Source organism: Gracilinanus agilis, chromosome 3 (genome assembly GCF_016433145.1).
Source record: "Gracilinanus agilis isolate LMUSP501 chromosome 3, AgileGrace, whole genome shotgun sequence".
Classification (NCBI taxonomy): domain Eukaryota; kingdom Metazoa; phylum Chordata; class Mammalia; order Didelphimorphia; family Didelphidae; genus Gracilinanus; species Gracilinanus agilis.
Window position 1 is genome coordinate 249,559,540 of NC_058132.1, and position 17,834 is coordinate 249,577,373.

At 37.5% G+C, this 17,834-nt stretch overlaps 1 protein-coding gene across 1 annotated transcript in view; it reads right to left on the reverse strand.

Annotated features, from left to right (window-relative positions):
• Positions 1–17,834, reverse strand: part of RAPGEF4 (Rap guanine nucleotide exchange factor 4) — a 280,672-nt gene that overhangs the window by 91,023 nt on the left and 171,815 nt on the right. The window contains exons 8-11 of the mRNA XM_044669788.1: positions 7,333–7,417; positions 5,593–5,653; positions 2,837–2,913; positions 2,178–2,324 (exon numbers count right to left, since the gene is read on the reverse strand). Coding sequence (XP_044525723.1) covers positions 2,178–2,324; positions 2,837–2,913; positions 5,593–5,653; positions 7,333–7,417 — 370 coding nt within the window. The remainder of the gene's footprint in view (positions 1–2,177; positions 2,325–2,836; positions 2,914–5,592; positions 5,654–7,332; positions 7,418–17,834) is intronic.

The following is a 17,834-nucleotide window of genomic DNA, read 5'->3' on the forward strand; positions in this document are numbered from 1 at the left end:
TTAATAAATATTTGTTGACTGACACTGACTGACCCTTTCTCAGATAAATATTTTTAACCCTTAGTATCAATTCTAAATCAGAAAAGAGGCAAGGGAATTGGAGTTAAGTGATTTGCCCAGGGTCACACAGCTGGGAAGTGTCTGAGTTCCAATTTGAACCCAGGTCCTCCAGACTTCAGTTTTGGCTCTCTATCCACTGAGCCACCTAGTTGTTCCTAGAAAAATGTTTTAAAATGTATAACGTAAAATACACAGGATTACATAGGAAATCAATTTGTATTGAAATAATCATTAAGCTACTTTAAAAAAAAAAGCCAAACGAATGAAACTCAAGTTAAGAATTTCTGACCTAAATGATGATCAGATTAATTCTAAATTTGATAAGGGAAGGGAGGGACATCAGAAAGGTCCTGTGTTCTTCAATGGGAGGGGTGAGGGCACTGAGAAGAAAGAATGGTAAGGATGGAAACTGTGAATTACCTCATATCACGTCCTTTCTATTCTACACAAAAGAAAAAGAGTTGGAAGATAGGTAGTGAGACACAGAAGGGGCATGAGGAAGGAAGAGTCCCTTCTGCGAGGGGAAAAGAACACAAAGTATAGGCTTAGACCCTGAACAAGTCATTTAACCTTAGTCTCAGTTTTCTCATCAGTAAAATGGAGATAATAATACCTTGTGAGGCTAAATTAAGATAACATTTGTCAAGTGCTTTATAAACCTTAAAGTACTGTATAAGTGCTTGTCATAATGAGGATGATAATGAGGAGGATGAAAATGCAAGGTTGTACTAGTCAATGTTGAACAAGTGGCTCTCCAGGAAAAAAAAAAGTGTGAATGTCATACTTTTAAGTCTCATCTGCATCATTAACATTTTCTCCTTGGCTTTCTTCAGTCCAGACAATCAATTAAACAATAAAGCAAGCTCTATTTGTAGTCTTTGCTGATTTCAGATATCTAAATGTTCACACTGAAAATTTAGCCTGGTCTTTTCTGTGCAAATCTCATGGCAACTGGAACTAGCTCTGGTACACTCTTGACAATATGCCATTGCTTCACATCATGTGAAGATTTTATTTCTTCCCTCTTTCTTTTTTGTTTATTTCTCATAGGATTAGAAATCTAGACCTTAGAGGTCGCATATGATAGAAATATATATTTATATAGACATATGTATATACTGTCAATTTGTTTAGATATATTTGGAATTTATGTTTATGTATAGCCATACATATGCATGTATATATGCATATATATGTATATATGTATATAAATATATTCCAAATATATACATATGTGTATATAAATATGTATTCCAAATGTATTCCAAACTTGTTTAGTCATATTTGGAATATATATTTATACATATATACATATTTATGCATATAAATATGTATATACATCTACATAAATATATATTCCAAATATGACTAAACAAATTGATAATTTACAAAGCAAATCTTTTTTTGTATGCACATGAATCAAATATTATCCATCTGATACCTTATTTAACAGGTGAGATAACTGTGCCCCAGGGAAGCTAGGTGATGCAGTGGCTAGAATGCCACTCCTGGAGTCAGAAAGACTCGTTTTCCCCCTGAGTTCAAATTTGGCCTCAGACACTTACTAGCTGTATGACCCTGGACAAGTGACTTAATCTCAATTATCCAGCCCTTATTTCTCTTATTCCTTTGACAGGATACGCAATATTGATTCTAAACTTGTTATTGATTCAAACTATTTGCCTCAGTTCCTCATTTACAAAGCAAGCTGAAGGAAATGGCAAACGACTCCAGCATCTCTACCAAGAAAACTACAAATGGAGTCACAAAGAGTCAGTCATGACTGAAATGACTGAACAACTAAAAACCATGGCCCAGATATGTTAAATTATTTGTACTTCCTGCCATACAGGTAGTATTTAAATAATAGAGATAGGATTTTGCTCCAGACCATTTAAGGTCTGGCAGTTCAGTGATCTTTCTGCTATGCAATGATGCTTCACCTTTCTAAATCTAAATTCTTTCCTTTTTTTCCAAAATGTGATTGATTTTGTTATATCAAAGACTTGGTCCCAGAGTTTTAATTTATCAAAGTGTGCTCATCTGGATTCAAAATAATATGTATTGATGTGGGCATGATGGGAGAAAGAAATTCCTATGGACTGTTTTTCACTCACCCTCAGGATCCGGTTGAAATCTTCTTTGTCTACTCTCAAGAAATGGCAATTATCTTCTCGTAAAACGATGGAAGCAGCACGTGGTGCATCATTTACCAGGGCTAACTTCCCAAAGTCGTCTCCCTCATGTAGGGTGCACACCACTCCCTGAACACAGTAGAAGATGCTAAGAGGGCTGTTAGAGCAAGAAATCTGCCCCCAACCCCAATCCCCAATAGCCCCACAGTTCCATCCAGGAGAGCCTCACTTTTCCTCTGGGGCTCACACCATAAGAACATACCCAGGTTTTACTGGGATCTGCTTGTCTCAGGGGGCCTGAGGGAGGCTATGTCATAAGAATTCAGTTTCATTTTCCTTTCTACACTGTTTTATATTAGCTTTCTCCAGCAGATGAAATCACATTGAGCTATATTCACATGGTCTAGGACCTACCTTAAGAAATTCATACACTATAATCAACAGGGAGGAGAGCAGCAGAAAAGATAATACCATACAGCACTATGATAAAGTGGGATCATTTCTATAAGAGAAGCTATATTCTCCTTATTAAATCAGATAACAGTGTTGTTGCAAGCTCAATGCTAGTACTTTAGTGTTAATTCTTACAATTACAGTAGCAAATGGAGCATATTAAGGTTTCAAAATGGGGGAAAAAATACCTTGCCATAAATGACTACATTCACTGATCCTTTTAGGATAATATACCAGGAGGTACCTTCTTCTCCCTGGTTAAACACTGCAAGAAAAAGGAGAAAAGAAAGAAAAGATTTATCACAAAAATAGAAGTACATCAATAGAAATTGCAGTTTATCAAATTATAATTTAAAAAATCAACACCATGACATCATACATTTATTCCAGAAGGAAAATATTATTAGAAAACGTTAATCTATTCACATAGGCTAAACTATTTCTGTAATGCCTGGACCTCCACTAATTTGCTACTTTGGTACCTCATTCTGATGTAGTAGGGGGGCAAATTCTCAAATAGTATTTTAGGTATTTTTTCCTCTTAATAAGCATTTATCTAGCATAGAGGTTGGCAAACTTTAGCATGAAGGCCAAATCCTGCTTCTGTTTAGTTTAGTTTTGTTTTGTTTTTATAGCTGGCAAGTCAAGAATCATTGGTACATTTTAAAACATGACAAAACTTTATTTAAAAATGTGAAAACTGGGGCAGCTGAGTAGCTCAGTGGATTGAGAGTCAGCCCTAGAGATGGGAGGTCCTAGGTTCAAATCCAGCCTCAGACACTTCCCAGCTGTGTGACCCTGGGCAAGTCACTTGACCCCCCATTGCCCACCCTTACCACTCTTCCACGTAGGAGCCAATACACAGAAGTTAAGGGTTAAAAAAATGTAAAAATCTTTCTTAGTTTGAGGACCTTACAAAAACAGGCAGCAAGCCAGATTTGGCCATGGGGGCTGTAGATTGCCGATCCTTATTCTAGAAGAACTTGGGCCTATGTAGGCTTGGTCCACACTGGAAATACTTCAAGTATAAACCACTGAACCCTGTATGACCATTGTTGATAGGTTCATCATTAGGGATTGGTCACCAGGTCATGTTAAAGTTAGAACACTGTAAATGCTATCATGCCCTAAGATAGGGAGTAAAAAAAAAAAGATTGCATTTACATTAGTAGAAAGGAATGTCTGCACCCATGAAATTATGGGTCCTAATATATATAAACAGAACATACACATTTCTCCATTAGTTCTGCCATTTATTTTCTTTTTGTTTATGTATTTATTATTCATCCATTAATTACCTAATTATTTTAAATTAAATGTCAGTTTAGATAGTTCTTCCTTATCTAAATGGATGCTAGTTTTCTATAAAGCAGGAAAAGTGAACCTATCTTTAGAGAATTTTTTTAAATCTATAGTTTTGAAGGAAATATAAAAGTTATACTATGGTATCAATAATAAAAATGGCTAACATTTATAACTCTTGTTATGTGCCAGGCATTTTTCAATGATTATCTTGTTCAAACCTCACAATAACCTTATGTGGTAATTGCTATCATTATCATCATTTTACAGATGAGGAAATGAGACACATAGGATCTAAGTGACTTGTTCATAGTCCCAAAGCTGGTAAATGTCTGAGTCTGAATTTGAACTCAGCTCTTCTTGACTCTAGACCCAGCTCTCTAACCACTGTACCATCTAGGGGCAATGAATTTGTCATTAAAGGACTTAGGTTCAAATTCTGACCTTTCCACTGTGGGAACTTGAGAAAATCACTTAACATCTCTTAGACCTCAATTTCCTAAACTGGAAAATGAAGGGTATGGATTAGAGTAGTGATTCCTAAAGTGGGTGCTACTGCCCCTTGGTGGATGCTGCAGTGATCCAGGAAGGCAGTGATGACCACAGGTGCATTTATCTTTCCTATTAATTGCTATTAATTTTTTTAAAAAATTAATTTCCAGGGGGCTAAGTAATATTTTTTCTGGAAAGGGGGTGGTAGGCCAAAAAAGTTTGGGAACCATTGGTTTAGAGGATCTCAAAGGACTCTTTGAGCTTCAGTTCTTATGATTAGAAAGCTCACATTTATATAGGGTACCCCCAAAATCTTAGTGCATGCATTAACCACCCTAAGACTTTGGGGAAATCCAATATAACACTTTTGAGGGTTATAATGCGCATTCCTCACAATGACCCTGTGAGATCAATAATATGACTATTAAACTTACTTTACAGACCAGGCAACCATGACACAGAGAATTTAGAGAGTGGAAGTACATGGATAGGGCAGAGATAGAGGGTTATATATTGTTTCCCTTGGAGAACTATGGAGTCACAAAAATATTAGAGCTAGGAAGGAATTTATGCCTTTAAAAACATTATTCTGAGAAGTTGTCCATAGCCTTCCTCAGACTGCCTAAGGTGCTCTTGATGTAGAAAAAAATGAATAACTTTTTGCCTCATGGATAAAATTCCAGCCTCAAAGGCAGGACAGTACCAGATTCATCTCTGATACATGCTAGCTGTGTGTACCCAGCCAAGTTCCTTAAGTCTTAGTGCTAGAGATGTACTCTTCCAACTGCATAATTTTAGAGAGGAAGAATAAGATCCTCAGAGAGATGGAATAATCAAAGCCCAAGATTGCAACAGCTCATTCTTAGCAGAAGTAGGCAAAGCTACCTCAGGGTTCTTCTTAAAAGGATAAGAGGGGTAGCGTGCCCAGTCCCTCCATACTTCAGGGATCATTCACGATTTGTGTAGCCAATTTGGATAGGAAGCAAGTGAGAGGACTGCTAGGTCAAAGGCTTTAGAAACATAATGATTTGTCAAAAAGCCATCCCCTCACTATCCCCCGATGGCTACTTGATTCCCCAAATGGAGAAATTGTCAACATGCTCTTGAGTCTCTAACTAGTTGGCATCTACCATGAGAGTGCCTCACTTACATACAGTCCCTCCTTTGGCATGCGACTCAAAGATGAGAACCCCTGCTAACTCTCGTTTCACCTAAAAGAAAAGAAGAGAGAATTCAGAAAATGAAGGCTTCTTTCAATTCAATTTGCTTTTCTCTGAGGCTAATCCTATGCTTTCTTGTTCCATATGCCTTGTTCTCTATACACTGATGCCTTTTCCCCACCTGATATGCAGGATGAATTTTATTTTCCTTTTTCAATGCTCCTGTAAGAGATAATTTTAAAACTAGATGCTCAACATGCTAATCTTCAAAAAAAACAACATATATATGCATATATACCCCTATATTTTTTCTATAGAAAATTAATTACATGGACATTGATATTTAAATCTTTCCTGTCATTATTCCCTGTGTCACAATTTTTATAAGGAAAAAAGAGAAAATAAAATTGAGTTTTGGGCTATTCAAAAAAATCTTTTTAACTAGTTGGTCAACCAGCATGGATTAAGTGCTTACTGTGTACCAAACAATGTGCCAAGTACTGGTAATACAAGTAGAAAGGTAGTGTCTATCCCTAAGGAGTTTATATTCTTTAAAATATCAAGTTTTTAAGTACTTTGAACTTTACCAAATTACATATACTCCCTGAGATATTTCTTAGTGAATTAATACTTCACTAACTTGTACACAATGAGGCAGCTAGATGGCTCAATGGATAGAATGCTGCGTCTGGAGTTCAGTCGTTTCAGTTGTGTCTGATGCTTTGGGAACCCATTTGAGGTTTTCTTGGCAGAGAGTGGTTGGCCATTTCCTTCTCCAGATCATTTTACAGATGAGAAAACTGAGGCCAGTGGGGTTAAACTTGATTTGAAGGTTTCCTGACTCTAGGCCTGGTGCTCTATCTACTGTGCCATCTAGCTGCCCCCAGAATCAAGTTCAAATCTGGCCTCAAGTGCTTACTAGCTGTGTGATGCTGGGCAAGTCACTTAATTTCTGTTTGTCTTGATCCACTGGAGAAGGAAATGGAAAACCACTCCAGAATCTTTACCAAGAAAATTCCCTGGACGGTATGGTCCACAGGATCATGAAGAGCCAGGCATGACTGAACAACTAAACAATGACAACAACAACAAACTTGTATGAAATTACTCTGTATTTGTGTTTCTTCTGTGTATGCTTATATTGCAGTGCCTCCACAAGCTAGAAAATTCACACAAAAGTTTTTGGCCCTCTCTTCTTATCAGAGAAGAAATCTGAATTTTTTCTTTTTACTTTATAGGATGTTTACAGTATCTTACTGTAAAATTTTGGTTAAGCATTTGGTCATAGGCTATATAGTTTCTAAATTTTCTTCTGTGTTTTCTGCTGGCCTTTGTGTCATCTGTGACTTTCCTAAAAATCTCAAAAAATTTCCATTTAATTCTAATACTGACCTGTGATATATCAAAACCTCAATGGGGAAAGTCTCAGTGTGGAAGGGATACCTGTATATGTACTGGTGGTCTTGCCCATTAAAATGTAAGATATATTCCTAGAGAGTAACATTTCAGTCATTTGTTGTCTTTGTATCCCCAGCATCTAGCCTACTGCCTATTACACAATATGCATTTAATAAGTGAATGTTGTAACTCTTTGTATTGGCATACAAGGCATTTGTAATTAAATATTAATATTATAATAAGAAATTCCTGGGCAGTAAAGGGTTCATGCATCATGCCCTGCCCATTTCTATGAACTCAAAAATTTTGCTGAACTGAAAAAAATGACTTACTGTAGTAGAAAGATGTGATAAGGCTTTAATGTGAATCAGTTCTTCATAGATAATCTCCAGATCATCTACAGTTCTCTGGCCAGGTCTGCAATGGAAGAACATAAGGGAAGTTTTGAAGGAAAAGAACACACTAAAAAATCTAAATGTACTGAAAAATGCTGCTTAATGGAAATAGATTTACAGGTCTGTAAAGTGGTTAGGAATTTCTTCTCATTATATTGAAATGGGCAAAGGGAGAGATTTATGTGATTATAATCCCAAAAGGAATTGTTTAAATAAATATACTTATTGCTAGAATGAAATGAAATAAATAAAATGAAAAGTAAAAAACCTAGCGTCTTCTTTTCCTTTGTCTTAGGAAAGAAAACATCTAGGATCATAGAATGATATGTAGCTTTAGAGCTAGAAATAGCCTGAAAAGCCATACTTTCCTACTTCATTTTTCACATAAGGACACTGAGGCACTCATAGGTGAAGATGACTTGCCCAGAGTTTCTGGTTATGGTTCTGTCACCTTTTCAGTTGTGCCTGACCCTCCATGACCCTATTTTGGATTTTCTTGGCAATGATAATGGAATGGTTTGCCATTTCCTTTTCCAGCTCATTTTACAGATGAATAAACAAAAGGTAAACAGGTCTAAGTGACTCGCCCAGGGTCACACAGCTAGGAAGTGTCTGAGAGGTAGGATTTAAACTTAGGTTTTACTGATTCATAGTCTTATGCCTCATCAATTTTATCATGTTGTCTCTCTTGCTCAGGCTACACCATTACAATTTACCTGCCATGTGACATAGTTGATTACTTCAAGATATAAAGATTATTTGCCAATAAAACTTTAAATAGTGCAAAAGGTGACTGAGATAACCAACTAGATGTGAATTTGACCATACCTAATACCTTGGAATCCTTTGTTACTCTTTTGGTGTAGGGTATGATAAAGATAATAGTGATCATCAAAATGGATCTAAAAGCTTCACTTACTTCTCCTTACTTCTGAGAAGAGGGCATTTAGAATTATTTAGAGGGAAGGAGAAAGAAGTAGGAGGGATATTTTGGAAGTAATTAACAGGGAATAAAAATAATTTGTGAAAAAAGAGGAACCAAACTGAGCTATAAGAAAAAATGCACACTTACATACACAAAAGATAAATTCAAGAACAGCAAGTTTAGCTAGTGTATATAAAGCACTTCAAGGTTTGCAAAGTATTTAAAAAATATTATCTCATTCCATCCTCATGATAGTCCTGGTGCTATTATTGTCCCCATTTTACAGATGAAGAAACTGAGTTAGAGAGTGGTTAAGTGGACCTGCCCAGGGTTACACAGTTAGAAGATATTTGGGACAAGATTTGAAGTCATCTTCCTGACTTGGCCTATCCAGTAGCCCATCCACTAAGTCACCTATAAAAATTGGAAGGCGATAAATGATATTTGTTCAGGTGCTTAGTTAAAGAATGCAACAATCTGTGAATCAGCAAGCCCTTTTTTGTGGTAAGAAAAGAAATTGGAAATGAGTGACTACCCATCAATTTAGGAGTGACAGAGGTGGGCAATGAGGCAGTGAGGGACAGTGATAGAAACAGGACCTTCATCCTCTGAAATCTTGTATTTCTCACTGGTTAGCACTAGTTAAACATAAACTGCAAAATTTGTGGTTTCAGCATTAGTCAAGCATAAATTGCAGAATCTGTATTATTCATCAGGGAACCATTTTGTAACAATAATCACCTGTACTGGATCAGTACTGTTCTTGTTCTGTGCCTATTCTGTACTATTAATTGCTTCTATTGTTCTGTATTTACCTTAGGTCTGAACTGGTAGGCATTATTAATTAACTATAATGGTTGTCTACTGTACTGCATCTCTCCCCACCTCCATACTTGATGAAGACATTCCAGAAGGGTAGGGAGACATCTCCTACATCGACAAATGATGACAAGTGGGACAATGCAAGGGAACTTGAAACGTGCACACTAAAGGCTCTGGCAGTCCAAGTGAACCTCCCAAACCTATACAGGTTCCTTATTACCTTTCTAGTATCCCCAAAGTTACCTATGATGCATCAAACCCAAAGCCACACCTCCATCTGAATTTGGCCATGCCCATTTTCCAGAGTTTTTGGGCTGCCATGGGACTAGGTGGAGATTTCATCCCTGGAATGGGAGGTGACAAGCCTTCAGACCCTAATAAATATGTAAACTTCGAATCACAGGATAATGGAGCAGCTACTCCATACCTGGGGCTGCTACTCCATTAGCTTAGAGGCTATTCCATTAGTCCAGGGCTGGGGGGTGGGGCTGCTACTCCACACTTGGGGGGCTGCTATTCTACTAGAATTGATATACCACCAGCCTAGGGACTACTCCAGCACCCCTTGGGCTATTCTACCAACTCCAGGGCTATTCCATCAGCCTCGAGGCTACTTCATTAGCCCCCATGCTATTTTACCAGTTATTAGGCTATTTTATCACCTTAAACCTCTTCTTCTTCAAATACAATTCTTTTCTTACTTCTGGATTGAACAGAGTCTGAGTCTCCTATTCTTGGGGTGAGACCCTGCTACAAACTTGGGTGTGTTTCTCACACAACAGGAGTGGTTGAAAAAAGAAGCTGTTTACAGAATAAGTGGGGAACAATGAGCAGAGCAAAAATGCTTATTAATAAAGGAGATAGAAAAGGGAAAGGATAGTCTTTTGTAAATTTCAGAGATGAATTAGGCATTGTGTGGCATCATATTTTCTGAGTGATGGGAAATTCCCATCACTATTTTCTGAGTGAGGATAACAAATATAATGGAATATAAAGAAATCAAAGAAACCCAGGAAGACTAACATGAATTGATGCAGAGTAGAGTGAGCAGAACCAGGAGAACAACACAGCTACTGAATTCAGAATAAAGACAAAGACCAGTGTTGAATCTGAAGATCAGATGATTATAAATGTCAACTATGACAAAGACTGTTGCTATATCAGTTGACTTAGTCTGTTTCTGTGATGTAAAAACCCACAAAAATAAATTAAATGTTTTTAGAATCCATTATATGTCAAAAGGTGAATTAAAATGCCCTATACTAGCAAACTGGGCAGTGAAGTGATGCAGGGAATAGAAAAGTCAGGAAGATTCAACTTCCTGAGTTAAAATACAAGCTTAGACAAATTACTAGCTGTGTGACTCTGGGCAAGTCACCTAACTCGAATAGCCTCAGTTTCCTCATCTGTAAAATGAGCTGGAGAAGGAAATTGCAAACCACTCCAACATCTTTGCCAAGAAAACCCCAAAAGGAGTCATGAAGAGTCAGGCACAACTAAAAACAAAATGGGAAATTGCATTGAGATAAATTTCAATATAGGTTTTTTTATAGATGTGATGATAGATGGAGAATTGAATAGGCAAGAGTGAACTTTAGATCTCATCATTGTTTCAATACAAACCAAAGTTTGTATGTGGTGCTGAAATCCAGCTGGATTTGCATTTTCTAATTCAGTCTCCAGAAGCTGATCAAAAAATAAGTCACTGGGGGGCAGCTGGGTAGTTCAGTGGATTGAGAGCCAGGCCTAGATGCGGGAGGTCCTAGGTTCAAATCCGGCCTCAGACACTTCCCAGCTGTGTGACCCTGGGCAAGTCACTTGACCCCCATTGCCTACCCTTACCACTCTTCCACCTATAAGTCAATACACAGAAGTTAAGGGTTTAAAATTAAAAAAAAAATAAGTCACTGGATCTGAGATCTGGTAAGTATTCACATTTAGATCCTTCCAAGGATCCCCAAGGAAAGACATAATCGCATGCCAATCTGATGTGACATGGTGGGACCCACAAGGCACAGACCCCATTCAGGGACATACTATAGGACAAGGCTCAATAGCAAGGTCTCTAATGCAGCCGGGGCCTTCTTAGAGGGGAGCCTAATCTACTACTTGACTTACACATGGGGATTTTGGAAGTAGGACCCTTAAGGATTTAAAAGTCAATTGAGCCACCTCCATCCATCCATCCATTCCCCCCACTTTAAAGGCAGCTAATGGGAAAGATTCAAGGTAGGTGTAATAGGATTATGGTTCTTCAGTACAAGAAGCAACCCTGCTGCTTCCTTGGCTCTACACTGGCTGCAAATAACAAGGAAGCCAGGCTAGAAACCTCGCTAAAAGTGAAAGCGGCAACCAAGCCTTATTCATACCTCGGTGGGGTGGGATGTCATAGAGGGAGGAAGGAAGGAAATTGGGGGAAGGAAGGGCCAGAATGAAATCTCCAAAAATAAATATTATAAACTAGATTCAGGTTATGGGATTTCTGGCCAGTGGCTTTCTAGAGTTTGGCAGAAAGGCTCCTTATAATATGGGCGTGTGCATATATACACATATGTATATATTTATCACATTTTACATATATAATACACACATGTATATTATATATATATATATATGAAATGAGAATGCAGATTTTACTCTTATGGTTTTAATGATGCACTGTCCTTCATAAATGAGTAGAGGTGGGGCAGCTGGGTGGCTCATTGGATGGAGAGCCAGGCCTAGAGACAGGAGGTCCTAGGTTCAAATCTGGCCTCAGACACTTCCCAGCTGTGTGACCCTGGGCAAGTCACTTGACTCCCATTGCCTAGCCCTTACCACTCTTCTGCCTTGGAGCCAATACACAGTATTGACTCCCAGAATGTAAGAATTTTTATAAAAAAAAATGGAAGGATTTCCATTATTTTGCCAGTAATAATAATATAGATAACAATTATATAACACTTTGAAGTTTACAAAATACTTTACATATATTATCTTAGTTGACCTTTACAATTGTGTCGTGAGGTCAGTGCTATTATCTCCATTTTTACAGATGATGATGTGAAGTGACTTCACGCAAATCAGTATCAGAATGGAATTTGAACTCAGGTCAGATTTTGAGGATTTATTTACTTCAAATACTCAATAAAGATGACTCCTGAGTGCTTTATACTGGTCCTATCCATTGCTCAGTTACTTGGGCATGTATTACTTTCTCTGTGATCAGAGACAGGTGATTAGATGGGAGAAGGCATAATAAAGTAGAAATAACCTTGGTCTTGAATTCAGAAGATACAAAGGAGAAACAAAGGACATTTGTACTTCCTCCCCCCCCCCCTTTTCAGAATGACACATAGCATCCATAGCATAATCAATCAATCAACAATTATTTAGTAAGCGACTACTATGTGCTGGACATGGTGCCAAGTGCTGGGAATACAAAGACAAAAAATGAAACAATTTCTATTATGTTGGAAGCGACAACATATTCATAGATAAGTAAATACAAAACAAATACATAAAACATATATATGTGAATAAACACAAATAAAAGTAGCTTGAGTGGGGTGGCACAAGCATTTGAGAGTATAGGGAAAAGACTTGTAGAGAAAGAGGTTCTTAAAGCAGCATCTTGAAAATATTGATGGATTTTCTAAGGGAAAAGAGAAAAAAGAACACTGGCCATGGGATCAGGAGCCTTGTGATTAAAGTCTTGATGCATAATATATTATAGTTATATAAAACATATAAATTGAACTCACTAAGCCTAAGCTGTCAAGTGGGAATTCAAAATACTTACACTACCCGCTTCCCAGGTGATTGAGAGAAAATCTCCTAGTAAATATGAAATCACTAGAGGAGTTGTCTAAAATGCATGGCTCAAATTAAGCACTCAATATTTGATTAACTGAAAGTTCTTACATCAAACTATCCTCCATGCAGTCTCACAAAGTGATTTTCCTAAAGAGTAGGTCTGACTAGGTAGCACATTGGATAGAGTACCTCTAATCTGACTTTAAGATGCATCCAAGTTGTGACTGTGGGCAAGCCACTTAACCCCAATTGCCTAGCTCTTACCACTCTTCTGTCTCAGAATCTATTAAGACACAAGCTAGAGGGCAGCTGGGTGGCTCAGTGGATTGAGAGCCAGGCCTAGAGATGGGAGGTCCTAGATTCAAATTTGATATCAGACACTACCCAGCTGTGTGACCCTGGGCAAGTCACTTGACCCTCATTACCTAAAAAAAAAAAAAAAAAAAAAAAAAAAGATACAAGGTAAAGGTTAAAAAAAATCTGACTATAGCAATTCCTACTTCTTCAAAATCTTTTGTCTTTCTAGTGCTTCTATGAACAAACAAAAACTATGTTTAAATTTCTTCATCCCCCAGTCCCTTCTAAATTTCCAGTACTCTTATACATCATTCCTTTTCTCATACTTTGAGATCCAGCCACCTGCTGACCTACTTACTGTCCCACACTGTTCCTCAATCTCCTAGTCCTTTGGCTTGCTCAGACCAATGCTAGGTTGTACTGCTTCTTCATTTCTGCCCTTTGGAGACCATTTGTTCATTTTTGTCATTGCTCAGGTGTGTTTGACTCTTTGTTATCCCATTTGGGGTTTTCTTGCAAAGATATCAGAGTAGTTTGCCATTTCCTTCTCCAGCTCATTTATAAATGAGGAAACTGAGGCAAACAGGGTTAAGTGACTTGTCTGGGATCACACATCTAGTCAGTGTCTGAGGCTAAATTTGAACTCAGAAAATGAGTCTTCCTGACACCAGGACTGGCACTCTATTCCCTGTGCCACCTAGCTGCCCTTGACACAGTTCCCTTCAAATTTCAGCTCAGGTGTTACCTTCTAAATCAAGTCTTTCCTCATCCTCTCAGCTACAATGAAATCCTTTCAAAAATAACTTTGTATTTATTTTGGATCGTGGGTGTGTGTGCTTCCCATACTGAGTTTACAGATCACACAGGACTTTTTTTCTCTTTCTGCTTCCTGTCTTTTAATTATGAAAGTTCTAGTCAGAGTTTATGGTACAACATAGAAAAAGAAAGAGAAAATGGCAAAATTTATCTTATTTGGGGGGAATAAATTTAAAAATTTTTAAAAAAACATTTACGCCTAGGATTCTTTGAATTTGTTGTATTCATCATCTGAAAACTCACACAAAAGTCTATTACAATAAAGTTTTCCAGAAGTTTTGGACATTTGCTGATTAGAGGGATTAGAGGAAGAAAGCAAAAAAAGCAGGAAGAAGGAGAAAGGAGGAAATAGAACCATGCGCCCTGGAGGGAACACAGGTCTAAACATACATGAGAGTGAGTTAGGCAAGTTTATAATGCTGAGAGAAACTTCCCCCAGATTTAAGAGATGGGAACCAATAACTGGTTTTAAGGTCAGATGCTATTTCATAGGCAGCCCTTGAGAGAGACTATAGCACAGAGATACTCTTCACATCTCTCCATGTAAGTTTTGATCCTTGAGTGAATAGAATCCAATGGCCCCTCTTTAGTGACTTTTTGGGGGGCAGATGGCCAAATAGCCAATGTTCTTTTAGCAAATGAAGCAGCAGTCTATCCACTGTACTACTGGTCTAAATAACCATAGTGTGAGAATTTATTTTGCATATACTATATTAAGTTCTATTTGAGGGTCTGAATTAGAGTGAATTTTGTGTACTCCTGTGTCTGGGTTCTGGGTCAGAGACTGTTTTTGTATTTTCTTTGACCTTAGGAATTCCAAGGAATTCCCTTTTATCAAAATTTAGTTAGTAAATGAAGGATATAAGGATCCTCTTTTTCTCTATGTGAGCTGCATCACATGGGAATGAAGAGGGAAGAACAGTTTGATGGACCACCACCTAATGAGCTATTTACCCATTAGAGGTGTCTTGGGATATTCAGGGGAGGAGCTGAACAATAATCTCCTAAAACTCTATTTATAAATCTGCCTAAGGGGTGTTGGGGATTCTTTGGTAATTAAGAGGGCCACTGATCTCTCACTTTGTTGGTTGTTATGCTAATCTAATCAATACATTGATATTCTTACCCCAAATCTGTCTCTCAAAATAATTTTGATCATAATAATAGGGAGCACGCCTCATTCCTATACCATACATAGTCTGGGCAAGTGTAAGAAATGAAATAGGATAAAACATTGGCAAAACAATATTTAGGGGAAATAAATAATGGCAACTGTTCAAAAGCTTCTTCCAAAAAGGAAGTTTGAGTATAATGTGTTCATAAAAATCTTACCTAAGCTTTTTTTCCTTTGAATTTTAAAGGACTGCTTAATGGTCTTAAATATAGGGCCAACTAGATGAGCAAAATCACATAAAGAAATAATAAGAAGAAGTATTTATATAATGCCTACTATGTGCCAGGCACCATACTGAGTGTTTTACAGATATTATCTAATTTGATCCTTACAACAACCCTAGAAGTTAGAGGTTCCTCCCTTTTTATAGTGACAATATTGTTTATGAAATATCTTATTCTTAGAGTCCTCCACTTGTCTGCTAAGAGGAGGAATAAGTTCCATTATCTGTTCTCTAGGACCAAGACTGTTTAATGTAATTACTAAGAGTTTGGTTTTCATTTTGTGACCTTATCGTTTAAATTAAAGTAGTCCGTTGTCTTAATTGTTTTTTGGCTCCTCTGGTTGCACTCAACATCAGTTTCTACAAATCTTCTTGTATTTCTCTGAGTTCAGCAATTTGTAATTGCTCATTGAACAATACTATTTTATTTCATTCCTCTATCAGTTTGTTTAGTCCTTACCCAATGTACAGACATCCACTTTCTACTTCTTTCCTGCCACAAAAAGATGCTGCTAGGCTCAGATTTCCTAAGACCAATTTTTTCTGGATCTCTCATTTTGCCCCTATCAGAATCTATCTTATATTGTGCTTATTTATGGTTGTCTCACTCTCCCCTATCCCCTACCTTCAGTTAGATACTATGCTCTGGTTAATCAGAACCTTTGACTCATTTTATCTCTATACCAAGCACCTTGTATGGTGGCTATCACATTTTGGATGCTTAATTTGTGTTCATTGTTGAATTGAATAGGCTCCAATATTCTGGTTTACTTACCTCATTGGTTTACAGCAAGAAGAGGCATCTTACAATGGAAAGACCAATAATTTGGATTGACAAGATCAGCTTTCAAATTTCAGCTTTTTTACTATTTTTTTATCAGCCTAGGCAAGTCTTATTTTTGGCCTCATTTCCTTATTTATAAAATAAGTTATTCAGTTATTTTTCACTTATGTCTGGCTCTTTGTAACCCCATTTTCTCTTCTTTTTTGGTCTTTTTTTCTCCTAGATTTTTTTTAAACCCTTGTACCTCGGTGCATTGTCTCATAGGTGGAAGATTGGTAAGGGTGGGCAATGGGGGTCAAGTGACTTGCCCAGGGTCACACAGCTGGGAAGTGGCTGAGGCCGGGTTTGAACCTAGGACCTCCTGTCTCTAGGCCTGACTCTCACTCCACTGAGCTACCCAGCTGCCCCTCTCCTAGATTTTTAAAAAAATAGAAAGAGATTTATTTTCCTAGTTTCATGGAATAACAATTTTTGACATACATTTTCCAAAATTTTGAGTCAAATCATCTCCTTCCCTACCTTTCCTCTCCCAATTCAGAGATGATAAGCAATTTAATCTGGGTCATATGTATATTATCATGCAAAACACACTTCCATATTGGTCTTTATTGTAAGAGCATATTCATATAACCAAAGTCCAATATAAAACTGTAAATACACTGATATGAAAGATAGTTTCTGATCCACATCCATCTGACTCCAACTCTCTCTGGAGGTGGATAGTATTTCATTTGGGGTTTCTTTGACAAAGATATTGTAGTGTTTGCTATTTTCTTCTCTAACTCAGGTTGCAGATGAGGAAACTGAGTCAAATAAGATTAAGTGACTTGCCCAGGGTCACATAGCTAGTAAGTATCAGAGATCATATTTGAATTCATGAGAATGAGTCTTCTTGACTTCAGTCCTGGCACTCTCTCCACTGTGTCACCCAGCTGCTACCTAGAGGCTATGGCTAGATGACCAAAAAAGCCCCTTTTAAATCTAAACGTATGGTGCTATGAAGATAGAACAGAGACTAACATATTAGGGATAAGATTCATGTCTAGAGATAGCAGATATCCCCAGGCATTGATTTTACTGCATGGATTCCCCTGTACCAGAGAAGATATTGTAAGTCTTTGGAATAGGCACTCCTAGGATTATCCTGGAAGGAGATTCATCACTACTACCCAGAATATGACATAGTAATGGTCAGACTTGTTCGGGGAATTCTATACCTGTTAATAACAGGAGTATTCTCAGGGAACATTTGCTGTTTTTCAGTCACTCCTAACACACGTGGGAATAGCTCTAAGTATATTGAAGTGATCTCTGGACCTGCTTATTTGTGATGTGGCAAATGTGATGAATTACCAAGATGCTAATGGGGCACCGTTGCTCCACAGAAGAAATTTATGAGTAGGGAATATGTAATGCACAGTTCTTATCATGTAACTGAATCAAGAAGCTTCAAGAGCTCTCCATTGTGTATGGGATCATATTTGAAATCCCCAGCATTGAAAGTAAGGTGCTCCATACTCCATCCTAATCCTGCCATTACAGTTTTGTCTCTCATTATTTACATGTAGCCTATATTCAAGCCAAACTGGAACACTTCTCCACC